Source organism: Carassius gibelio, chromosome B16 (genome assembly GCF_023724105.1).
Source record: "Carassius gibelio isolate Cgi1373 ecotype wild population from Czech Republic chromosome B16, carGib1.2-hapl.c, whole genome shotgun sequence".
NCBI classification, from domain to species: Eukaryota; Metazoa; Chordata; class Actinopteri; order Cypriniformes; family Cyprinidae; genus Carassius; species Carassius gibelio.
Genome location: NC_068411.1, coordinates 9849848 through 9877691, shown reverse-complemented (window position 1 = coordinate 9877691; position 27844 = coordinate 9849848). Strand labels below are relative to the sequence as shown.

The 27844-nt window shown below is 38.8% G+C and overlaps 1 protein-coding gene across 1 annotated transcript; it reads right to left on the bottom strand.

Annotated features, from left to right (window-relative positions):
- Positions 1-892: 892 nt before the first annotated feature.
- On the bottom strand, positions 893-27844 carry LOC127975446 (doublecortin domain-containing protein 2-like). Its single transcript, XM_052579547.1, has 9 exons — positions 27271-27844; positions 26232-26283; positions 20571-20647; positions 17458-17592; positions 12370-12519; positions 12242-12296; positions 11988-12162; positions 2047-2102; positions 893-1928 (listed from the first exon to the last, which is right to left on the bottom strand). Exons 1-9 carry the CDS (start codon positions 27555-27557, stop codon positions 1629-1631), a joined length of 1287 nt encoding a protein of 428 aa, XP_052435507.1. The 5' UTR covers positions 27558-27844; the 3' UTR covers positions 893-1628.

The following is a 27844-nucleotide window of genomic DNA, read 5'->3' as shown; positions in this document are numbered from 1 at the left end:
AAATGTCTATCTGGTCCAAGTCTGGTGTCACAAGACAAAGTTTGTGGGTCTTTCTGGGACTGCAGTGAACATCCTGAGTTTGAGTCTTAAACCTGGAATCAGTGTTTCATTAGCTGATGAACTGACAAGCAGATAAAGGTTCGCTCACATAAGTTAAAGCCAAAAGCTCTTTGAATTGATATGACCGACTTGAACCTGATGCAAAATCTGTGTGTGCAAAGATTTCTCTCTTACAGAAAATTGCATGAATTCCTTTAGATGCAGTCACATTATTATAATTTTTGGCTCACACTGAAGTCACTCTTAACCCAAGCAGATTTCCATTAGCACATTTACCTGAACAAAGTGACTCTGATGTGAAATTGGCCTTTCAGTGCTCAAGCAGAATTACAGATTGTGCAATTGCATAATCAGATTTTTCCTACAAAATATGGTGTGCTTCAAGTGTAGTTTGAAATTCGAAATGTTATAAATAAAATAATAGTTAGAATATCATAACATTAATTAATTTATTCATTCACATTTTTTACAACTTTGGCTATTTATTTATTTATTTTTTTTCAAAATGTTACACACAAATCCAAGAATTACACACAAAATGCAACGAGCCTAAAATCTGTTCCAAAATGAAGCACTGCATTCAAAATATAACAAACACATCTCAAAAGCAACCAAGCAGATGCACACACACTCTCTCACACACACACACACACATTAATGAATGACACAGATCTGTGAAAGCAGTCGACTGTATTTGCCCGTAGCTTATTCGTCAGGACTGATGTTAATCAAGTCAGTTAAAATGATAAACTCACAATAATGAAATTACACAACTGAGCAGACACTGAAAGATAAAATAGAAATCCATATATTTGGTTTATTTGACAAAAAGTATCTAAAAATAAATATTTTTTAGCAAACAGTACACCTATCAGTTTAGCAGATATTAGCACTTGTCCTCGCTTTGTTACAACAATTCCCGTATTTTTCGGACTATAAGTCGCACCTGAGTATAAGTCACATCAGTCCAAAAATACGTCATGATGAGGTAAAAAACATATAAGTCGCACTGGACTATAAGTCGCATTTATTTAGAACCAAGAGAAAACATGACAGTCTCCAGACGCCAGAGGGCGCTCTACGCTTCTCAGTGCTCCTGTAGCCTCTCCCTGAAAACATAGAGCGCCCTCTCGCGGCTGGAGACGGTAATGTTTTCTCTTGGTCCATGTCAAATTAATTTTGATAAATAAGTCGCACCTGACTATTAGTCACAGCACCAGCCAAACTATGAAAAAAAGTGTGACTTATAGTCCGGAAAATATGGTATGTTACAAAATGGAAAACAGATATTTTCTGAAATCCTAACTGGCTAAATGATCTGTGTTATTAAATATGTTGACAGTATTAGAAGCTCAATACAATAAATGATTAATATGATTAAAGTAGCAGTAATCAAGTCTCCTAAAGGGAGAGTTCACCCAGGAGTGATGGTTCAACCCTGTATGATTCCCGTCTCCTCACAAAAAGAGTATATTTGAGGAATGTTCTGGTCTCTCTCTGAAGCAGATAGAGAAGCTCTGAAGGACATGACGATCGTTTCTCGCTGAACTACTCCTTCAGTTTATCGGTCAGTCCTCACTGGGATCTGGATTCAGCTCTCCCTCCTTCTCTGTGTTCTCCTGCTTCTCCTCTTCTTCCTCTGGTTTCTCCTCTTCATCTCCCTCTTCAGCTTCTTCATCCTTCTCTTCACTGTCGTCATGTGCCTCTGGTTCTTCTATCTTTATCTCTCCATCCTCTTCATTCTTTTCATCCTCTGGTTTCTTCTCCTCTTCTTCTTCTCCATCACACTGTGACTCTTCTGTGTTGTGGGCCGCTTCACTTTCTGTTGTGGTGGAGTCGTCTACATCAGGTCTGGCCTCCTCTGCCTCCTTAAAACAACAACATCACAGATCAGTGTGTGATCTCTGAGGAGCTCAGTGATGAAAGGAAACACGTGTGTGTCGACTGAGAGTCTGACAGTCTAGTAAGAGTATTAGAGATCCTCACCTGCTGGACCGCTGAAGATTTCTCATCATCTTCTGCTCTTCTGTCCTCTCCATCATCTGCACACACACACACACACACACACACACACACACACACACACACAAGTAATTTGTAATTGTTTCCAAACTATTAATAAAGACAGAAAAAGGACAAACACTGATGAAATCAACACTGATCAACATTATAGACTAAATTTCAGATAGTCCTATAGTCTCAGATCTTAATGGAGCATGTGTGTGCATCACACTCTTATTAAAACCTCTCATGAATTAATGAGTCGCTGTTAAAATGACCATTAGCTTTCGACGCTTCCGTGTAATTATTTTTGTGAGATTTACAGTCATACCATTGTACTCGCTAGTAAACAAGAAAATTACATGAGTGTTTTAAATACTTAATGAGTAATAAATCCAAAGATTGTGTGTGAAATCAATACGCTCAGAATAATTAAACAGCAGAATTAATGCACCTCATATAAATCCAAGCTTTCCCCAATAGCGGCTATAAAAATATTGCTGTGCAGATGATAGCGTTTTACCCAGGCATTTAATGCGTTTCAAATGCAAAACTGATTGAAGTTTAGCAGCGGAGATGAGCCGGCGTAGCAATAATGGGCTTCTTTGAATATTTTATGGAAATGGTTCACATTTATTAACTGTAGTCCAAAAGCCCGACTGTAAGCAGGAGCGCTAATGTAACAATAAACAGTTAAATGTGATTGAGAGAAGGGCTCGTCTCATAAAAATGCTGAATCAAATTAAATACAGCATTTTAAAGGCTGCCTTCATTAAAGCGGTGACTGCTGTTCGTTATTCCTCTGCTAATTAAACACTGCTTCTCTTCACTCCTGTTCCAGTGGGAAGACAGCTAGAAACTCTTAAACACAGTTCACATATTATAATAAATACTATCTAGTTGCTTAATAACATGCATATTAAACCATTTTATAGCTGCTGAAAACACTGGTGTTCTAATCAGTTTGTGATTATATATATCTGCGTAGTTGTCATTTTTATTTCAGTTATTTTAGTACATCAAGTTACATGAAAATGAGAAAAGTTATTTTGATAACTAGCTAAAATAGGCTAACATTTATTTCAAAGATGCTTTATGATATTCGTTATTTATAACAACCAGTCAAGTTTTTTTTTTTTTTTTTATTATTATTATTTTTTTGTTTATATATGAGTTAAAGGGTTTTTCCAGAGGAGATTTTGGATTTCTCCATATATCAGAATAATTATCAACAGACAGAAAACAAACACATTTTCATTATGATTTTTAGGAAATATGAACAAACCCCTCTGCTGCTGAAGTGGAGAAACCAGGCTTTTAATTTCACAGCCAGATATGGATCTGAGAGAAACTGAAACAGTGTTAATTTTGACACAAAATTTTAATTTAGTTTTAGTCTTTGTCTTTTGACTATAATTCTTTTTAGTTTTAGTCAAGTTTTAGTCATCTGATTTGTTTTAATTTTAGTCTTATTTTAGTCGACTAAAATTGCTTGGTATTTTAGTCGACTAAAATAAGACTAAAATCAATAACAGATTTACTAGACAATTTTTTACAGCTGGTATAGGAAACAAACTTAACCAAAATGTATAAAACACAAATTCAACATTATAAAATATACAAAACATTGGTATTAATCAAATGTATGTATCATAATATTACGTATTAGTATTGTGCTCTCATCTAAATTGAAGAAGGGGCTATTTTACAGTACTTTTCAGTTCGTAATATTTAATGCTACAACATCTACGCACTGCACTATTCCAATTTTGCTTAGCTCAATAAACAAAAGAACATCGTTGTGAAATTACATTTGAGAAAATGTCCGGGTGGCTCGTCTGTAAATGTCTTTTCAAATTGGTTGTGTTCTTGCCAAGAATGAGCGCTCCGCGTGCTTTACACTTTGTTTTGTTTTGTTCGTTGTCAAACGTGAAGTGAGCTGTGGACATTTTGTCGCTCTTTTAGACATCACCTCTTCGAATGCCGTCTTCCCGGGAGCTCATTTAAAAACTGAAAACCTTCGCTTCACGTCTCAATAAGTCAGGCTCTGATTGGTTCTCTTCTCTCATGCAGTCTGTTCTGTTTTGCCGGTTCTTTTGCTCATTCCTCGCATCTCTCCCGTCTGCTGATTTGATTTTCGTCACAGTCTATTTTCGTCTCGTCCTTTATTCGTTGACGATAATGTCAATCAATTTAGTCATAGTTTTAGTCTCCATCAGTGCCTTCTATTTTAGTTTTCGTTTCGTTTTCGTCCGCAAAAATATATTCGTGACGAAAATAATGACGAAAATATTTAGTCAACGAAATTAACACTGAACTGAAATCTAAAGATGCTAAATATACACTTTGATTTGTATTTTATATTTATAAAATTGTTTTCTTTTCTTTTTTTTCTTTCATAATGTTACCAAGCAAACGCCGTGAGAGCAAGAGATCCGTCATGAATTCTTCAGTCTTATCACGGGACACATAACGAATCTGGTGCAGATCAATTACAGCAGACGTGATCGAGCCAAACATCAGAATATGGTAATAAAATGTGCAAATGTGATTGGTACACATGCACCTGGCATCACCAGCATTAGATGATTTTGCTCTTATGCAAATGAGGACAGAACATGTGCAGCTCCAGAGGCAACAATCACATTCATAACCTCATCAACACAGAGAGTGTATGAAATATGTACGACAGACACATTAATAACACCTTTACACTCTGGAGTTGCACTGCACTTGCATTTTATTTATTGCATTTATTGCATTTGGTTATTATTTTGTCTTATTGAACTATATTTGAACATTTGTTCTATAGGGTGAAAATTCAATTCAGCTTAAACATACATATTCTTCAAGGTGTGTGTAAACTTATAACCTCACCTCAACTAAAATTAACATTAGCATGACATTGGTGACATTACACAAACATGCTGAGACTTTTGATATGAATGTTTTTTTATTTTTTTTAAGGGTTGTAATTTGGTTTGAAATCATAATGAATTCTACTTATTATGCAAAGTGTGCAAAGAGAGACCGGAGCCGTATCTACAGACCAGAGGATCAGAGACTGGAAGGAAAATGAAAAATTCATCGTCTAGTTTGATCTGCTTTTGTTCTGATGGCATTAATGCAGTTACACGTACAGTGTCAGTGACAAAAACAGAATAAATGCTATTGAACTCATCAGCTCCTTTACACTTTTAGTCTCTGAAGCCATGAGCAACTTTACAAACATGCAGAAATGCCTTTTCCACCAAACACAAAAGCAGCTTTTAACACACTGACAGCCAGAATAACAAGCACTTTTAATCACAGGGTACCGTGGCATCATAAACACACGAGTGTCACGCTGTCATCACAACACATGAAGACAGAGTTCAACCAAACTGACCCCTTCAGCCACAACATGACATTTACCAGCTTTCCATTTCACAGGAATACCACAAGATTACACTGTAACAAACCAACAAAGACACGATTTCTAAATAGATGGAAGCCTTGAAATGCAACAATGACCAAAGTAACAACAGAGACCATGTTTTAATCATTAAATGCCTTGTACAAAACCCTGACTGTGTGGCAGCACAATTATATGTCATTATATCCAGCAATGTAAGCATGTAACCTTCAGTCTCTGATTACAGATTGAGAACGCAGACCATGAAAGAGACATATTCAACATGAGGCGCTTTGTTATATCTCTATAAAGCACAAGGGCAAACAGACGGATGATTCCTGGCTCCTGTGGCAGTATTTCCAGATACATGCATACATGTAAGAATGTGCATTATTCAGAAGAAGATGGGAGTGATTGTTGTTTAGTCCCGATGTATAAGACCCCAGATCTCTATGATATACTGGTTCTCAACACAGAGAACAAATACACAGCATTTAAAACAGTATATATACATCAATAGTGATAGTCTTATGCCCTGTGTACATGAACGTGGGTATAAAAAAAAATGGTTTGGCCATTCATTGTGAGATAATATCAGCAGCTGTTGGCGTGGCATGCTCTTTCCAGTGCTTCATAGCATGCATTTGTGTTTTCATGTGGACGTTTTTCTTTTTCTTTTTTTACAGAAGAAGAAAATACTCAGTTTATAAAAATACCCGTGTACGTGTGGACATGTCCTTAAAGAAGAGCACTAATGCAGCCCATCTGACTGACAGCACAGCTCTCAAGAAGCAATTTCTTCACCTATAATAGTAACATCAAGCTATTCTGGCTCACAATGGATATCACTGCCAGGATTTTCAGTCTTTAATGGCCTTCACACTGTATAATCAGTACGAATTGCTCTGCAATGGGGCTTAATTGGGTAATATCTTAAGGCGCACAGCGCCTTTTGGTGGAAAGCAATTTGCCAGTTCTGACAAAAATAAACCACCGCTTTTGGAGAGAGGACTGCATAAAATGGCACTGATTACCACCTCCTCCTTGTCTAAGTGTGTACAGAAAGCAGGGGCAGGTTAATCGGTGCTGACTCTCATTCACGTGAGTGTTTTCTAGCGTTCCTGTTGATTTGTCAGAGGCAGACAGGACACTCCTATGAGAGCACTGTTACCAGCGGCAGATAAACCACAGAGACAACCGTCTAAGCTCCGCCCAGCAACTGTCACACAGGCCCTGCCTCGGCCAATCACACACACCAGACTCTTTCAGAAGGATTTCACATACAGTTCTGTGAAAGTCCCTCTGAAGTATCATATATCAATGGGTCAGTCCTAAAGCAAACGCTAACCCAGCCCTAGGCTTAACTGTATACATTTATATTTGAAACACTATTTAAATACAGGTTTGTTGTGATTATAATCATTCTTAGCTGGGTCCCGTCTGGTATGAGGGCCAGATGTTAGATTAATAGTATTCATACAATGAAAAGAAAAAAAAAATTAAAGAAAATAAATAATTGGACTAATGTTTCTTTTTTTAACAAGTAAATATAATTTCAGTCTTTCTACTTCAGAATTTTATGTTTAAAATCCAGATGGGACTGATAGATTGACCTACATGTATTTGTATGACAAATGTTTTTAATAATTTTAAAGCTGAAGTATGGAATGCTAACAGGTTTTGGCAAACACTTAGTTTCACCTGGTAAAAAAAAACAAACAAAAAAAAACAATCAACATTATTTGAATGCCTTTATGTTTTAGAAATGGCCTATATGGCATAAACAAGAAATGCGGTACACTTTATTTTACAGTCCTGTTCCTCATGTACATACTATGTAATAACTATGTACTAACCCTGAACCTACCCCAAACCTAACCCTACCCTATCTAGTTACCTTGTGTTACCAGAACTTTCTTAGATAAATACACTGTAAGTACACTATAAGTACATGCTAGTACACGTACTGTAAAATAAAGTGCAACCAGAAATGCTATTTTATTTGTAATTATAAAAAAAAAAAAAAAAAAAAAAAAAAAAAAACTTACATTTTGTGTTCCAGTAGTCTATCTTCAAATACTAATGAGATCACACTGATATTGGACACAGAAAACAAAATCTCGCACAGGATGAGGAAAAGACAGTGTGACAAGAAAATGACATTTGTACATTTAAAGAAGGATCTGGCTCCTCTTTTATTCTCTTGTCTCTCGCCTCTGGTTCAGATATTACATTACTGCCATCACTGCAGGCCATGATCTAATTAGAAGCGAGCAAGACTTTAGCACTTGTCACATCTCAGTCTGTTCAGAGGAGCTGGAAGACCTCAGACACACACACACACACACACACACACACACACACACACACACACGTGCGGTCTGCTCAGTGAAGTGAGGCACAGAGAGAGGCACCTTAATGGGCTATTTCAGCATTATTACAGTATTGTGGATGGATTGTCAGCAGGAGCCCTGAGATACTGAAGTGTGAAAGCCATCAGCGCTCCACACTCCTCTGATCCTCCCTGTCATTACTGGAGTACGATTCCTCCTTGCCTCTCTCAAACACATCCACACATCCTCAGCCTCTCTGACTTCATGATGCCATGTGATTGGAGGATTTGCCCTACATTCACTTAACAATTGTGCCATCTGTTAGACTCCCTCATTAATGGTGTCAGATCCTCTGCAAATCATTGATATTCAAATGAATGCACATAGCTTTATATTCCAGCACGGCGTTTCCTTCTAATGGACGGTTTAGTTATCAAAGACAGATATTCAACAGTGCGAGAGCAACTAAATGTTTTGCCTGTGTTGAGAGTGGTGCTTTAAGACTGAGATTTACTGAGTCTCTATGATTCATTCACATTTTAAATGCATGTGTAAAAATCATTTCATTCATAATTATTATTTTCAACCAAACAAGGTTCACTCTGTAATTTTTATCTAAATTCATTTTTCCATCATTGCTGAAAATCTTCACATCTGTAAGAAACTTTTATCCGACGTGACTTGCATTGCATCAGATATTTTCATTTTTATCAGTTCTTGCTTTCTCTGTGAACGGAACGCATGACTTTGGCATTGCTTTGTATAAACACAAGACTGCCATATTGACAACTGCAACACACAAAATAACTGTGTGCACCTTTAAACAGGGTCCATTTTAACCTCATTTTCATTTAAAACGATTCTGCCCATCGTAACAAAAGCAGATCGTGAATTTTGCTGGTCATTTCAACACTTACTTTAATCTAGACCCAGTATTTCAGCACAGATCTCTATGTTCTGATGTCAAATAACAGACTTCTACAGATCCTGAACCCTGACACTCAAGAGCACTGCTATAATACAGGACTAATCACGCTGAAGATTACACCACAGAGCAATACACGGCAACTAAACTCCCTGTTCTGTAACACTATATGCTGCATGAAGGAATCAAACGCAGACATTTATCTTGTGACATTGGAAACTTCATTAATTTACCATTTGATATGGTTAAACTGACTCACTGTTACCATTTGGTCATTGATTCTGTCATACTTAAATCACCACCTAAAGTGACTTTGGTGAATATGTTCCTGGAAATAAGAGCCATTGCAGTCTTCATTTATAAAATTAAATGAACAAGTGTCTGTGTAAAATCATTCTTATGCTAAAAAACTATGCTTTTACACACAAAACATTCTGCTCTGTGAAAACTATAACTTCTAGTGAGATTGTGATGTGTGCATTCAATGGACACTTTTACTCGTGAGAGGAGTTGTGTAGTAAAGTGATGTAAGTGATGCCAGCAAAATAGGTCACATGACTGTGACAACAAGATTTAGTAAATCCAAGATACATGCAGATACTAGAAAATTCATTACATACACAACATATTTTCTAAAGAAATTACACACACAAACACATATTGTATTTGGTTTTTCCTAACACTCAGATAGTCCTGTTCAGATCATTTTAAAAGCTTACTTATAGATGACTCCATCGTTAATTGAACATCCATTCTCTAAAAGTTTGTATGTTTCAGAACGGCTTATAAGTAGTGTTGGGAGTGACATGGATTACTTTTTGAAGTAACTAGTAAAGTAAAGCTTTTAAAATTAAAATTAAATATCTGAGTTACTTTTACAAAGAAGTAATGTAAGTGACTTTGTTTTTCCATGTATTCACTGAGAGCTGCTCTCCAGTCTGCATGCTGAGAGACATCAGCAGTGAGTGCAGAGACACTGCCTTCAGCCGTGGCTTATTCATTTCTTACACACTTCTTGAGTGAAAGGGCTAAAAACATAACTTTGGGGATTTTTGTTATTAAAAATACACATATAAACAAGCCAAGCACGTGACAAAAAATAACCCAATGTTGTAATGGATTACTTTTAAAAGTAACTTTTCCCAACACTGCGTATAAGATATGATATTACAACAGATAATGTAAGAATGATTTTACATAGAAACAGGTTCTGCTCGGCTCAAGAAATGGAAGCATGGAGAAGAGAAGAGATGTGCTTTTGTTGACTTCATCACCATGGAGATTTAATAGGCCTGTATTGGGCCACCTGGGTACCAGCAGGACCTCGAGTGCTAATGAGGGAGAGACACACACACACACACACACACACACACACACACACACACACACTCACACACACACACACACGGATGCTCCTGCTCCAGATCAAACGCTGCTCATTACGCGACACCCCTCACTGCCAAACCTCTTATACCTGATCTTTATTTTTCACCACATCAATTTAAGTATGAATCAAATTTCTTTCAGAATCTGAAGCGTGACTAATAGTGTTGCGAGTGATCTCTGCGAGGCTCTCTTTGCACTGAAATGTCATCACTTGGTGAGATGTTGTGGAACGAGACATGTGCAGTGGAGCATGGCGCTGATCGCACACCTCCGGCTGCAATCTGAGGAAACATGATGATGATGATGATGATGATGGTGGTGAGGAGCATGATGTAATCCCTCTCATGCCACAGCAAACGCGTGAGCAGCACACGCACAGAACAGCAGTGCCATCTTATGGTCACGCAAGGAAGTGCCTTACATAAGGTTCAGAGAATTACATCACCATTATCAGACAATAGTGGCTGCTGAGAATCTGATGCGTGGCTACAGACACAAACGCATCACCGAAGATGAAAAAAACAGCACAAATGCTCACAGATGATGGAGCCTTATGATCTCTTACAGTGTTGTATTATTGAACCTATTTATTTCACTTAATTTCGTCACATTGTTGACAAGATGGTCAAGACAAGTCAAAGCAACTGAACAGTATTAAATAGGAAAAGTGTGTCAATAATGCAAAAAGGGAGTTCATCAATTAATTCAATGATGTCATCATCCAACTCAGTTCAGTTTAAATAATATCTATGCAATCAAGTCGACGATATCGCAGGAAATTAAGTGTCACCAGCAAGCCAGAGGCCGGTGACAAACTACTAAAGATACAGTTTTTGCAAATTCTTTCTAATTAGTCGCATGTTTTAAAAGTTTGAGGTCAGAAATCTTTATTTGGTTGTTGGCATTAGTTAAAATAAACGAACAATAAAAAAATAGAAAAAACACTTTCACAGCATTTATTAATCTTAATGTTAATCTCAACATAGAATAACACATATTATAATTAAAAAATGCATCTGTATATTTATATGTTCCTGTAGCTCAAGTGGTAGAGCATTGTGTTAACAAGCTCAAGGTTGGGGGTTCGATTCCCTGGGAACACATGATTGGTAAAACTTGATAGCCTGAATGCACTGTAAGTCGCTTTGGATAAAAGCGTCTGCTAAATGCATAAATTAACATTTGTATTTAATAAAAAATGTTATTTAATATTAATTAAATGCACTTTAAACTAACATCATTTTAAAAAGGTTAATAAATGCTGAAAAAAATATTGCTAATTTTTAATGTTAATGTTTACAAAATAGACCTTATTGTAAAATTGTAATAATAATAGCGTCAAATAAATCAATACTTTTATTAATCAATTATGCATTATCGTTATCAAAAGTAAATACATTTATTATCTTAAAAATATTTGTATTTTAAATAAATTCTGCTCTTTTGAACTTTGTCTTTATCTGTGAATCCTGAAAATTAAAATGTATCATGGTTTCCCCAAATTTTTGGGAACCAAAACGGTTTTCAATATTAATAATAATCAGAAATGTTTCTTGAGCAGCAAATCAGATTTCTGAAGATCATGTGACTCTGAAGACTGGAGGAATGATGCTGAAAATTCAGCTTTGATCACAGAAATAAATTACAGTTTAACATAGATTCCCAGAGAAAACAGCTGTTTTAAATAATAATAATATTTCACAATTTTAACTGTATTTGACCAAATACATGCAGTCTTGGTGAGCAAAAGATGCATCTTTCAGAAATGTTAAAAACATCTGATTGACCTCAAATGGTTAAACAGTATTGTATATACTCTATATCCTGCTTTGACAGCCAGATGTTCCAAATGAACGTCTTGGTTTCAGATGATGTGCTGATGTCTTACCATTGTCCTGAGTCTCCTGTGAAGCCATGAGTCCACTCCTCTTCTTGCGTATGTTCATGAGTTTGGCCTGTGAGATCTCTCTGACTATAGAGGACAGCTGCTCTTTAGAGCTCTGCGCCGGAGGACTGCTCTTCTCCTGTCCACACTCAGGCTTGCTTAGATGATGGTTCCCCACCTCACAACACCAATATTCAATGATTAAACACTTGAAAACCCAATGCAAACATTTGCTATTATAATGTTTTTGTACTCACATCTCCATTCTGTCTTCTGTATTTGTATATCGGCGGTAATGATGCAGCTTTAGACCTGAAATCACATTCGGTCACATTCTGTTTGAAAACATCCTTCATCTTTAGTGAAAATGCTGCCTTTCTCTTACCCGTTCACTCTCTTCATGCCGATGGGTTTATTGAACAGTAGGTCACTGTATGGAAGCTTTCTGAATTTGTCTCTGCCAACAGCGACGTAAAACTGTCCGTTTTCTAACTCCTTTCCATCCATAACGAGAGTCCCTTCAAAGGTGTACAGGCTGTAAGAGAAGATGGGTAAATACAGCTCAGGTTATACAGAAATGCTTCCTTTTCCCTAATGAGAAAAGGCTACTTATCATCCAAATGACTTTTCATGAGCATTTCAGACTTTTACAATGTGTCCTGGAGAACCACAATAATGAAAGTAAATCAAAAAGTTTTTTTTTTTTTTTAAATCACTGTACCCTAGGAATTATCCCTAAAAGCAATACGGTTACAGGTGCACATATCACCTGCAAACAGTAAGAGTTAACAGCATATGCTGGTTAGGTATGTTTTGAAGCATGGCTGCTGGTTTGAGTGTCAGGTTCTTGGTAAGGGAGGAACTCAGGTGCAGACAGGGACTCTCAAACAAAGGGTTTATTACAAAAAGGGGAAAACAAAACCCACGAGGGGGAAAACACGGAGCAAGGTAAAGACTAAATAACTAAAACAGGACTGGACTAACAAGATAAACAAGGACTCTAAATACTAGCTATAAACAAACACTCACGGTAATACAAACACTTCTTAAGGAACAATCACAGAGTGGAACAATCACAATCACAGGTACAATCACAATGACAATGAACCGACGCAAGACAGAGCACACTAGGAGATCTAAATAGGGGTACTAATCAAGACACGACAGGTGTTACAGATAGGACAATCAAGACACGACTAGGTTAACAAGGGGGGCGGGGCAAGGGAACGAGACAACACAAGCACATGGCCCAAAGACAAGGCCATGCGCTTGTACACAAAACACGGGTCTGTCATGATCCTGCCTCAAGACTAGGAAAAATCAATGACACGAGGGCAGAATCATGACATTGAGCTGGTTTTAACTGGTCCTAAGCAACTAGCTCCAGTTCAGGAACAGCGTAACCCTTACGAAAATTAACCATGGTTTTACTACAAATTAAACCAAAAATGTCTCTAGGTAACGCATGCAACCATGGTTCCCCTTAGGGAATGAGACGCTGCTTCAAAACACTATGGGAATACCTCATAAGCATCACAACTCTGTGAATCACATGTGTAATCAGTACAATGAATGGGAAAGATGTCACGGGTGACGTAGCAACCAGGAAGCTTAAAAACATGTGTGGTGGATACAGCAGTAGCTTCTGGAAAATTAAGTGAGAACTCACAGGGATGCTGGTAGTATGGCACAGAGAAGCAGCATCTTGTTCACACAGGGAAACCATGGTTTCATGCGCAACCTAGAAACGTTTCCCCTCAGGAAGTCAAGCTGCATCGAAACGCAATGGGAGCGAGTATGCCCAGGCCGCCAGACTTTCAAACCTCTGCTTAGGGTGAATGGGCACAGCCAGGGTGAGAGAACAAAAGAGCCCAAAGTGGCTCACATATCGAGGCCACAGAACCTGACAAACGTTAGGGGCGTGGACCAACCCACAGCTTTGCAGATGTCCTGCATAGAAACACCTGCCAGAAAGACCTTGGAGGCCACCACACTTCTTGTAGAGTGAGCCTTGACCCCCAAGGGCGAGGGGAGATCAGAGGACTCATAAGAAATACAAATGGCATCCACTATCCACCTGCTGAGGGTCTGTTTAGTAGCAGGAAGACCTCCCTTGGGGGGACCATAGCACACTAGGAAGTTGGTCCACCCTTCTCCACAGGGCATCTCTGTGGATGTATGTGTCCACTGCAAGCACTGAACACATCCAGTTAAACTTCTGCTGGTCAGGCTCCCGAAAGGGATGAGGACAGAAGGCCTGGAGTATGACAGGCTGTGGTGTAGAGGAAGGAACTTTAGGTAAATAACCCTCTCTAGGGCAGAGAAATGCTTTGGCCAGATCAGGCACAAAGACTAAGATGGGACCACTGAGAGGGCCTGGAGATCTCAAACTCTCTTAAGAGAAGAAATCAACAGAATAAAGTTGGTCTTAATAGTAAGATGACGATCATATATCTCCTCTATTGAGAGTGAGGAGTCACGTGCCGATTTGGGTTGATTTGGGAGGGGTCTGAGCCGATCGGCCATGTTTGCAGGATACGCTATCGGTTGCCAGGAGCAATGCCTTCAGAACTTCACAGAGGCGTGACTAAACATTTCAGAGATCTTTAATTTGTGCGCATTTATTTTGTCGGTGGAACAGATCGAGACGGATATACGTATACGAGAAAGAAAAGGAAGAAAGTAAAGCAATGCAAAAACATAAGGCGAAAGAAAGGGGACCTTACAGGAACAAACTCACACCAAGTTTTTGGAGAAGGTCTCAGGCATCCAAAATATCGACCCATACGAGCTCCCCCTGCAGTGGCACAGAGACCTGAACAATTTACCTCTGTGCACACATATGGACATTGTGAATTATATTGTTTACGATGTAAGTCACCTTGCATTCACGCTGTTAATGGCTTTAATCTAACCAGGACATCTTGCAATCACACATTTAACTACCCTAGCTAACCCAGAACTGGTTTGTCCACTTTGCAGCCCCCAACACAAAAACCTGGTACAGTATGTGTCATCGGGCTAAAATCAAATAATAACTAAACATACACAGCTTTAGCCTACATGTTGGAAACGTTCGTATACATTGAACATCTCGTTACAATCTAGTGTTTACGAAACAGTCGCAGTTAATTACTTTGTCATTTTGGTCAAGAAGTGCATTCTAAATGCAATGTAATTACAATACACTAAAACGCATGTGAATAAACTTACTTTGGCCAGTACAATGCTGTTTTCATCACCTGCTGTAGATGGACCCAGCCACAGCAGAAAGACTTGTAATTTTCCAAAGACTTGTGGCTTTTAAACTCCTGCATTGTGTAGTAACTTAAACCAAAAACAATATAATTCCCAATGTCAATATGTGTGCATGGAGGTAAATGGTCCAGGTCTCTGTGCTGCTGCAGGGAGCTCGTATGGGTATATTTTGGATGCTTGAGAGCTTCTCCAAATACCGCTGTTTTGCGCTTGGTGTAACCTAAAAAAAAAACTGTATTCCATTGTTCCTATGTTTTCCATATGTATCGTGAGAGGTACTGGAACAGTTTTTAATGCAGTAGTAACTTCCAGGCATGGTAAAAAAGTGCAGAATTGCGAGAACCTCCTCTACTACCGAGTTAACAACACATGTAAACAATCCTGTTTCACCGCCGGTATCCTGCTAACATGGCGAAGACCGTGATATCGAGGGAGGGGCTTTGTGCTATGACGACAACTCCTCATTCTCAATAGGCTCGAAAGTACATTTAAAGAGAATATCCGCCATATAAACTCTTAAGGTGGAGTGGGTCAACCCTGTGGAGAATCAGGCCTGCAGGAACCCCAGCACTGTACCAACTGTTCAGTTAACTGGTTCGAGCTGGCGGTCTCTGCACCAAGAAGTTAAAAGTTTACACGTCAAGGTGTACAGATGCCTCATTGAGGGAGCTCTGGACCGGAGGATGGTCACAACAACTTCGGTTCTGAGACTGGAAGCAACAAGTTGTACCCCCTCGGGGGCTACACCCGCAACTTTCACAGCTCTGGGCAAGAGTTACCTATGGTGCCACCCCAGTTGTGAGAGGAGGTCCCTCCTAATGGGAGTCTTCCATGGAGAGCCGTCATATGCTCCCATATTGAGATACCCAGGGATGCTCTCAGTGAGAGGAGTTTCCCTTGGGCTCACACAAGGATTTGGTGCCCCGGCCTGTAAAGGGGCGTGAACGCAGAACTCCATGGTGGTTTATGTAAGAGACCACCACTGTGTTGTCAGTGTGCATCAACACACGGCAATCTCTTATGTCTGGGATAAAGTGTTTCAATTCTAGAAACAAGTTGGACACAACTGCCATCAGACCCAGCAGTATGTGAAACTGTTTGACAGTGAGTGACTGGCCTTCTCTTTCTCTCCCGACTGCAGTACAGAGCGTCTTGATCCGAGGAGACAGTTGTGCCTGCATTGTGGTTGAATCTCACACCACACCCAGATAAGTGGTTCTCTGTACTGAAGAAAGCAATCTTTTCTTGGTGTTTAGTCTTAACCCCAGCTCTTTCATGTGACATCTTGATGCCAGGCTGCTGTCTGCTCTGATTGAGCTAATATCAACCAATAGTTGATATAGTACAGTATGCTTGCAAGCTTTTGTTTGACCTGGAGCATCACCCTGTAGCCGTGATTACATAGCCCCGCTATGTTGACATAATGACTGGAGGCGGGACTGAAGATGTGGGCCGAGAAGGGTCTTGCCCACAACCTCAACACCTTGCTGTGGAGGTCAGGGTAGAAAGGCATGCTCAAGTGTGGAGGTGGTGGCTTACTCCACAGAAAGCGTTCATCAAGCCTGCTATTCTGTGGTTTCAACCTGTTTATCAGCAGGCCACGAGCGCAGCCATTGTTCCACCTCGGCGGAAGTGGGGCCGGCACTGTGAGGAATGCTGGTGAAGGCTTCCTCCTCGAAGAGAGCCTTCTGGGAGTGAAGCACATGTGTGTGTGTGTGTGTGTGTGTGTGTGTGTCTCTCCCTCATTAGCACTCGAGGTCCTGCTGGCACCCAGGTGGCCCAATACAGGCCTATTAAATCTCCATGGTGATGAAGTCAACATAAAAATGCATCAGTTTTCAGCACTTGCACTCTGCGTAGAATTTATGTGCTGTTAGATTTTTGGAGATGTGCACGTCAGGCTACGCCATACTACATATTGCCTATGGTGTAGCTATTGCGTAGGTTCAACACAGAAGTATAAAATAAATAAAATAAGGACTAAACTATAGTTTACCCATGGCATTTGCAGTAAAACTACAATGTGGTAATCGATATGCCAAAAACATGGTTACTACACTTTTACTACAATAAATACAATGTTAATTTTCGTAACTAGCTCATGACCAGCATATGATCAGATTTAAAAATGCTTTGAGCACAAATATGAATTAATTTCACTTCATTGTTACTTTCATTAAGTAAATAACTTTGTTAATTTCTTGTGCTTGCATACCTCTGCACACCCCCGATGATTCGCAGGCCCATTTTCTCAGTGACCATCTCCAGAATCCGCTCAAACTGGCCAATCACACGGCTAGGAATCAACAATCTCACCGCTGGGTTCAAGACATCTCCATTTGCCACAACACTGAGAAACACACAGGCACACACCTTATTGCCAGAGGCTATTTACACTAACTCTGGCCACCAATGTGTGATTGGGATAGTCAACATAATAAAAAGATGAATAACAACAAACAGCTGCAGTAGTGTGGATAGTAAAGTGCATGTCTTGGTCTTTTTGAAGTGATCAACCCGAGTTTGACTCCACCTCTTGACAAACATTTTTACTCCCTTTTCAAATCTCATATCACATCGGAAAAACATTTATTATCTGCTATTTTAACATAGTGTAAATAGAATCTATGGCTGTTTGCACTTCAACAGCAAATGGAAGCTGCCTTTAAAAAATGTTAGATGAACGTCCACCTGTATGGAGCCAAAAGAGTATCAATAAAGATAAATGCACACACTACATTCACATATGCACACATAGGATTCAAACATGCACACACATGATTCATGAATACACACACAGGATACACAAATGCGTACAAAATTCACAAATGCACACACAAAATTTAAAAAGCACAGAAGATTCACAAATGCTTACAAAATTCAGAAATGCACACAAAATTCAGAAATACACACACAATTCAGAAATGCAAACAACATTTACAAATGCACTCAAGATTCACAAATGCACAGGACAAGATTCAGAAATGTATTTCTGATGCACACACACATACATCTTGATTTACAAACTGCTTGCGGTCTGTGAACTTTTTGAATTTTGAAACTCCTCTGACTTGGCTTGACACACAAATGCCTTTTTTTAAACAGGGAATGATCTGCAACCAATCAGATATCTCCCTTGTTTGAGCCAATCACAAGAATGCACCCCACGTGGGGGATTGTTTACTTACCACTGACCACTGACTCTCTCTTCATGTAGGGACCGAATATTATAATTAAAGTGACTTCTATATTGCATCCAAAAGAATATTTAGATATACTTAAAATATTCAAATTTTTTTTTTACTTTCATTAAAATATTTCAATAAAATGAAATAATTGCCTATTGCAAATTTATGAATCCATGGTTAACTTTTTTTCTGCAGTCACAGTCTGGGCTATATGTATTGAGACATTTTTACATTTATATTTTGTAAAAAATAATAAAAAATAAACCTGAATTGTAATCTAAACATCTGTATTTCCATACAATTTCATAAATAGGCTGTGTGAACGCGTTCATGTGATTGGCTTATAAGTAAAAAACCACGTGGAGTGCGTTCTTGTGATTGGCTAAAATAAGGGAGACATCTGATTGGTTGCTGATCATTCCATGCATTTGTGTGTCAGCCAAGTCAGAGGAGTCTCAAAATTCACACACAAATGCAGTGAAGTTCACAGACCGCAAGCAGTTTGTAAATCAAGATATATGTGTGTGTGCATCAGAAATACATTTCTGAATCTTGTTCTGTGCATTTGTGAATCTTGAGTGCATTTGTAAATGTTGTTTGCATTTCTGAATTGTGTGTGTATTTCTGAATTTTGTGTGCATTTCTGAATTTTGTATGTATTTGTGAATCTTCTGTGCTTTTTAAATTTTGTGTGTGCATTTGTAAATTTTGTGCACATTTGTGTATCCTGTGTGTGTATTCATGAATCATGTGTGTGCATGTATGAATCCCGTGTGTATATGTGAATGTAGTGTGTGCATTTATCTTTATTGAGACTCTTTTGGCTCCATACACCTGACACATAGATAATGTTTTTGTGCTAATATTTTAAAAACATTATTAAAAACCAGATTACTTTGTACAAACATTCTATTAACAGTACTGAAAATTTTTTTTAATATATATTTATATTCAATAGAATAATATATCAATATTTTTCACAGTATCGCATCGAAGTTGGAAATTCCAGTATCGTGACAATATATATATATATATATATATATATATATATATATATATATATATATATATATATATATATATATATATATAAAAATTAATATATAGTGTTCTCACGATACTGGATATCAATGTATAAGACTTTTCCATTTTTCTTTCCTTCGAAAATGAAAGGGAACCACCATTTCCTCAGCGGTATATGGATACTTCTATAGCCCATTTCACACTGCACGTCGGACCCGTCATATTGCCGGAACATTGCCGGGTCGCCTTCTGTGTGAAAGCAAACACGTCCCGGGATTGATTCCGGCATTGAACCCAGGTCAGGGACCTAGTAACATTAGCAGATTCAACCCGGGACAAGCGCTGTGTGAACAAAAGCCAGATCTAATTCTGTGTCGAAGTGATGACGTGCATTATCGCGCAACTCTTTTACCGGCTGTTTTGAAGGAAGATCAACGTTCGCGACTAAAAAATATGTGCAAACTGTAATGAAGCAGAGATCAGATAGTTCCTCACTTTCTGCGCTGACGCCGAGATCGTTCGCTTGCTTCAGTGAAAGTATAATGTGCCTAATGTTTTTGACTCATACATTACACGTCACGCCCTGATGTCACATGTCGTTATGGGATCTTTACGGGTTGTGTGTGAAAGCATGCACATATCCCGGGTCATCACTGGCAGTGTGAAAGTGCAAAATCTAGCGACCCGGGAACAATTGCCGGAACACTTTACCCCTGTATTTGCCAGAATGGCAGTGTGAAAGGGGCTCATGTTCGTTGGTTCTAACTGATGCGTATGTGCTAATAGGGCAGAGAGTGTCACAAATGGGCGGGACTTTCACCAGACTTCATAGTCTGGAACTGCTTATGTAGAGAGACTGTTTATGATTTTTTAGATTATAAAACAATAAGTGAGTGGAATTTTACCATTATAGGCTGGTTGTTTTCACACACTGTGGCCACACAACTGTGTTCAAACACCTTATAAAAGTGATTTTTGCAATCTATGGCACCTTTAAGCTTTTTAGTGTCCCACAGAAATATTTGATTAAATCTGCAGCATTACTGCATGAAGTTATTAAGTTTGTCGAGAAAAGTGTCAGTATAATGAAATAAATAAATAAATAAATAGTACTTACAATATTGCACAGGGTTCTTTGATGGGCTTCAGGAATCTGGCAGATACAATCACACGACTCTGAGGAACAGGTTTCAGCTACACACAGGGAAAAATAGGAGGTGAGGATCTGCAGAGGCTTTCTAGAAAGAACTACAGCTGACAAACATCCAGTTCAAACAAAACATAAATGCGTTGTACACACGACATTAACAGTTTTAATCTGCTCATGATAATCTGAAATCAACTTTATAATTATATAAACATTATACTGTATATACAGTCAGGTCCAACAAAATATGTATTCAGACACAACAAAAAGTATTCAGACACAGACTGAGTTTTAGTGCTTTTGCCTTTATACACCGCTACAATGGATTTGAAATAAAACAATCAAGATGTGATTGAAGAGCAGAATTTAAGCATTCCTTTAAATAAGCAATGTTTGTTTGTGGGTCTTTCTGCTTTTAGTTTTGTCTTCAGCGAGTGAAGTGCTGCTCAATCCGGTTGAGATCATGAGATTGACCCGGTCACTGCAGAATAATCCACTATTTACTTTCAAAAACTCATGGGTTGCTTGTATGTTTTGGGTAATATCCTTTTCTACTTTTCCAATCCTTCTGGTACAGGTGGATCTTAAAGGTGGGGGTGAAATGCTATTTCATGCATACTGAGATTTTTACACTGTTAAAGAGTTGGATTCCCATGCTAAACATGGACAAAGTTTCAAAAATTAAGTTGTACGTTTGAAGGAGTATTTCTGTTCCAAAAAAACCTCTTCCGGTTTGTCACAAGTTTCGAAAAGTTTTTTTCGAGTATGGCTCTGTGTGACGTTAGATGGAGCGGAATTTCCTTATATGGATCCTGAGTCACTTCTGCCGGAAGAGCGCGCGCTCCCGTATAGCAGAGCACTGAGAGCACAACAGACTTCACTGATCAGAGCCAGAGCGTCGCCAAATGTCACAAAAGAAGTGTGTTTTTGGTTGCCAGGGCAAGACAACCCTGCACAGATTACCAAAAGAGAAACAGCATTAAGGGACCAGTGGATGGAGTTTATTTTTACAGAGCATCAACGGAGTTGTGCAAGTGTTTTTGTTTGTTCCCTGCATTTCGGATTGCACATTGTTTATTTCTTAAGGATAATGCAGTCCCAACGGAAAAGGGTCACGATCGTGTGTTGGAACCACATGCGGTGAGTAAAACTGCTTCAAATATCTCTGTGTTGTTAACTTAGCTATCGGCGCGTAAGCACATCAAGTAAACAACATGTGATGTTGTCATCAAACTGCACTTTCCACATGTACAGCTTAAAAAAAAAATTTAAAAAAAAGACGACATAAAGTGGAACTTGCTTGTGTCACAGCTTCCACATGCTCTCAACTCAAAAGCCTACTGGCGCTCGTGATTCTTTAGCTCCGCCCACACGTCACGCCTCTAGTTTGTTTCTAGTCTGTTTTTCCGGGAAAAATCGGTACAGACTATCTTTCTCTTATAAATATAATAAAAATAAAGACTTTTTGGAGTTATGAAGGATGCAGTACTACTCTATAGGTACTCAAGATTAACAGGATATTGAGTGAAAACGAGCATTTCACCCCCCCCTTTAATTTTAGCCGTGCAAATAATGCTTTTCCAGAAGTCCTCTGGATGTTTTTAAATGTTTTTTGGCAAAGTCTAATCTGGCTTGTTTTGCAGCTTGTGGTGAAGCCTCTTTGTTTGTTCTGGTGAAGTCTTCTCTTGATTGTAGACTTTGACAGAGAAATGTCTGCCTCCTGGAGAGTGTTCTTCTCTTGGCTGGATGTGGTGAAAGGGTTTTTCTTTACCATGGAGAGGATCCTCTGATCATCCAGCACTGTTGTTCTCCATGGACGTTCACACCTGTTTCACACATCCTCCATCTGCAGTGCGTAAGCAGTCCGTGTGCGTTACGTATGTGGTGCAGTAGCAGCACGGACTCATTGTGCTTTCACACAGGACGCGTTTGCAGTCCACTACTGATCTGCGGCTGTTTAGTCCACAAAAACAACATTTGTTCATTATTTTGATTTCAAAACGTGTAAACACAATTTTTCAGGATTGCTACTCTTTTATCACAGGACAGTGACAATCTTTCACAGACATTAGTTTAAACTCAATAACTATAAACAATGTATTATTCATGCATTTGACTTCTAGGTTTGTATAATAAGCTGCTCAAGCAAGCGGCAAAACATTTAAACACAACATTTAGCCTAGTTTTCTGATAGGCTATTGCAAATATTTAAAATGAAAACACCACTGACACAAACAGTCGATTTTCGTGCATTTTGCATTTAAATCTTTAGGCGCCCTCGACTTGAAGCAGCAGAATCCCGTGGCCAGTAGTTTTTGGTCTGAGTTACATAATTGGCTGTTACTTAAGATAAGATAATATTAAGATAATATCCCTAATCTCACTTTGCCACACATCCTCTTTTATATGGAAATTTTAGATTCATCAGTATTGTATTTAGTCAATATGGTTATTCTTATGGGTAAATATCATATTCATAGCAGTAAGTGGAGATATTTTAAGCTTTCCTTTGTTGGGTTTATAAGTGATTTTAATTGTTTTTTACCTAACTGAAAAAAAAAAAATCACAAGGAAGATCGCAAGGAAACTGTGTAGTGACATACCAAGGAAACTACTGTTTTGATTAATTTCCCCTTGTGTGTGTGCATGTGTGTGTGTGTGTCCTACGAGAGTTTTTGTGTATTGTTGTTTTATTATATTTTTTTGTCATAAAAGTGCATCACGTTCCCTTGTTTATGTAAAGGTGCTTTTTTTCTTGTTTTAAACTTAGCCAAAGCCCATGTGTTAAGTGTGAAACACAGTAGGCTTTAATTAGTATACATTTATTGTGAAATTACTGCATTTCCGTGTCAATCCATGATAATTTTTCCCGCTTACAATGTGCTGTCACTTTAATTCAGCGCATGCAGCACAGCAAAAATAGACTCTGTACATAAACGATCGCTGCACTTGCAACTTTGTCCTTATAAATGTGTACATGTAATTACAAATACATGTAAACACATGATAGAGATGTTTTAATGCATCCAATTCCACCAACACTCTCGACTTCCAAATTCATGTATACTGGTTCTGATACTGCTTTTTCCTTTTGATCTATATCCACTGGGATTTATTCATTCATGCATTTATTTATTATTTGTTTATGTATAAAGCACATTTTTAAATAACCCAAGGTTGACCAAAGTGCCGTTATAATCAGTACATCAATTCAAACAAATTGCAATCAATACAATAAAATACACAAAATACAATAAGTCGTTAATTCTGAAAAGCCACAGTAAATAAATCATTTTTTAGCTTTAACCTGAAAATAGAGAAAGATTGCATAGTTTGGATTTATACTGGTAGCAACTCCATAGTTTAGGGCCTGCTATGGCAAAAGCCTCTTTCCAAGCCTGGTCATCAATGCTAAGAAGTCCAAGGGTGCTCCAACGCAACTGCCCTGCAAAACCCATGCAGCAAACCTACACCAGCAGATTCCAAGACTTATATACTTCCTGTAGGCACTCAGCAATCAACTCCTAATATTTCTGACACTTACACCCATGTGCTTCTTCTATCCTCTGTTCCCAGAGTGCTGTCAACTGGATAAGTACTGTACCACCTGGATCTGGTCATTTTGTAGCTCATATCCCATTTTTGACTGTCATACGTGATGCCTAGCTCATTTTTTTCTATTATCAAGGCAAAAACTAAGACTAAAAAATTTACTCGCACTTTAAGTCTGCAGCCATGACTAAACAGGCCAGATAGGTCAAATGTGTGAGGGAAGGTGATAAAGGAGTACTGTCCAAGGCAAATGACAGGGAGATGCAGGCAGACCTTAGGAAGCAGCTCAGATTCCCAGAAGACACAACCCATACAAGTCTCAGACAAGATATTGTGCCCTGGCTGAAGGTTACCAAGGAGGTGGTACAGTACTTATCAAGCTGACACTACTCTGGGAAGAGAGGATAGAAGAAGCACATGAGAGTAAGCTTCAGAAATGTTAGGAGTTGTTTCTTGAGTGCCTACAGGAAGGATATAAGTCTTGGGATCTTGGTTTGCAGAAGTGGGTTCACAGGGCAGTTGCTTGGGGGACCTTGGACTTCTTGGGATTGATGACCAAGCTAGAAAGCAGCTGGTCAACTCAAGTCACCTTATTTGCATTACACTCTTAACAATACAGATTGTGTCAAAGCAGCTTTACAGTATTAAATAGGAAAATAGTGTCAATAATGCAGAATGACAATAGGAAACACTCAATTTTCAGTTAAAGGTAGTAATGGCTCAGTACAAATGGTCCTATCTAACTGGATAAAAAACATAATCACTCTGAGGTTCAGCAAATAGCAATTAATATAAATGTAAACTATAATACATGTTCATTTAGTTGCAAATGATATTTTCAGAATCATTGCATTCTTGACATACTACCAAATTTCACATGGTGCTTAAAATAAAAATATTAAAATAACTGTTCAGCTTTGTTAATCTTTTTTTTTTTTTTTTTTTACTACAATTATTGCATTACTTTTCAACAAATCAATAAATATGAAACTGCATTCCAGTCAGCAGAAAACATGCCTTGAGACATGAAATGTGAGCTCAGCTCTGTCGCTCTCAGGGTCAGACGTGAGTACGATTAACCAGTGTGTTTAAGTGAGGGCACTGCTCAGTTCAGACACACAGCTGCTCTCATCTAGTGTTTCGGTGTCTCTCTGGCCCCTGCCGTGTGCACTGGTAACCCCGCGGGACGCCTGTGTACAGAGCAGAGAGACAGCGCATCTTTGGCACGCTGCCAAACCAAAGCGGCCGCTCTAATTGAGACAATAAGGAGCCAGTGGAAACAAAGTGTGGCCCTCGTGGTAAATAAAAGAACCCGATCAGTCTTGACTAATGATGATTAGGACATTGTTTCACTAATAACCATGGCAACAGCCCTTTAGTTCAGCACAATAGTAAAGTGGGATCTGAGCAGGTGTGACGATGCTCTTTCTTTGCCTAAGAGAGTTCATAAAATGTTAAGACTGTCGTAAAAAAAAGTCCCCGTTCTGGTTTTCTTTCTTTCTTTTCACTCCTCTCTTCTTTAACTAGTCTTGAGTTCTGAGGGAGTATATGAAGTGACATTCAGACGGTCTCCACAGGCTTTGTTTGCACTCTTGACATAAATATGCATCCAAGGAGGTGGATAATAATTCACAGGTTAATAATTAATTGCCAAATGAGCCCACAACAAAGTGATTCTTTCCAGACGAGAACACAGACGGTGTGTCTAAACATGACACCTCGCTCAGGTAGTCTTTCTTGAACGTTAAAGCAGGTGCGATATGCTGAACTAGCACACTAATACTCCAGGATTCCTTTAAACATATAACTTGTGTGCTGAAAAACATGCTCTTAAATCACTGGCTTTGTTTGCCAGTGTCTGGACCTCCTGTGCTCGACTGTCATCCTTCAGTGCTCTGGTTCAGTTCCCCGAAGGACGTGTGGATGAACATATACACCCGACAAACTAGTGCAGTGATTGACTGCTACACTCAGTGTTTGTGATGTTCTTAGTTAATGCGATTAACAGTGTTTTATATAGGAGTTATACTGTATACACACATACAGAGATTTGAGACATAAATAAATATTTGTTCTTACCACTCCATTGGGCTGAAGCATTTTTTTCTTCCTGGTTCCTATCTGTAAATAACTAGAAAGTGAGCAAAATTTATTTATTTATTTATTTTTTTTCAGAATTGAAAAAGATCTTTGTGAAGTTGCCATAAAACAGTGACAGCTCTAATCAAATGTTTCACTAATTTTTGTTAAACCATTTGTGGTTGATCTAGAAGCTCATGCTTAAAGCAAGAGTTCAACAAAAGTGAACTCTTGGAAAAGTGTTTTTTTTTTTTTTTTTTTTTTTTTTATCAGGTTTATAGAAATGTAGCACTGCATCAGTGTCTCATCAATGGATGCTCTGCAGTGAATGGGTGCCGTCAGAATGAGATTCCAAACAGCTGATAAAAACATCACAATAATCCACAGCACTCCAGTCCATCAGTGAACATCTGAAGAAGACAAAAGCTAAAACAAATCCAGCATTAAGACGTTCACAATCTATAATAGTGCTTCCTCCAGTGAAAAAGTGCATCTCCTGTTGTCTCTCACATCAAAATAAAGCCACATATTTGTTTAGATAATTTGTTTTTGTGGATTGTGACGGTACCCATTCACTGCAGAGCATCCGTTGCTGACACAGTAATGGAAGGCTAAACTTCTCCAAATCTGATGAAGAAACAAACTCATCCGGAAGGTCTGTGGATGAGGACATTTTTAGCAAATTGTAATTTCCGGGTGAACTATTTTAGATTTGTAAAATTTGTTATCTACATTTTTAACAAACAAGCAAGCCCTGACCAGATTTAAACATTAACACAGCAGTAATATAACACATTAATTTCCATGGAAAGTAACTCTAATTAGTTTTGTTAGGGAGTAAAGCAATGTTGTAATGCATTACTTTTTAAAGTAAATTCCCCCAGCATTGCATCCTATGATGAATCTCTACATGATTCCCAAACTTCAATTTGCGCTATTTCCCAGGTTTTGTGACTTTGCTATCATTATGGAATATGGAAAACAACTATATGTATGTAAACGATACATAGATAGATAGATGGATGTATGGATGTCTTACTCTATCTTCTTGAACCTCTCTCGTCCAGCGGCCACGTACTGCTCTCCGCTGCGCAGGTGCTCCAGGGACTGGACCCGGTGCCCGGTTTTGGGCGTGTAGATGTTGCGGACCGCGCCGAACGGAGCCCTCACGCCGCCGGTCACCTCCCGCAGAAGCGTGTCGAAGGTCGAAACCCGCTTCGAGTTAATCACCAAACGCCTGGGCTCATAATACGGATCCCCATTGCGATAGAAATAGACATTTTTGACTTCAGGTTGAGACAGAAAGTTTGGCTTCTCCGCGCTCATGGCCAGGAGAGGTGAAGCTAGCGACGGAGAGTCCGAGCGCAGCGCGGTTATATCTCCAGAGAAGAGCAGCGCATCTGATCCTCATGCTCCAGTCACACACACACACACACACACGTCTGATTCACAAATCAACATGCTTTTTTTGAAACGGTGGATTTTGCGCAAATAAAACTTTCCAGGGGGACGTTGATGAGGATAAAGAGAAAGATGCAGCGCACTGAAGCGATGATGATGGGAACTCTTGTGTTCCTCGAGCGGTTTCTATCGAGACATTAACATCTTAAAGC

Bases quoted from the DNA above. Each gene is read 5' to 3' on its own strand.
- LOC127975446 (XM_052579547.1), bottom strand. From the start codon at position 27,557: ATGAGCGCGGAGAAGCCAAACTTTCTGTCTCAACCTGAAGTCAAAAAT. The intron at 12,520-17,457 runs GTATGCAAGCAC...CTTCTCTTACAG, and splicing joins ATCATCGGGGGTGTGCAGAG to CCTGTACACCTTTGAAGGGA. The intron at 1,929-2,046 runs GTGAGGATCTCT...TGTTGTTTTAAG, and splicing joins AATCTTCAGCGGTCCAGCAG to GAGGCAGAGGAGGCCAGACC.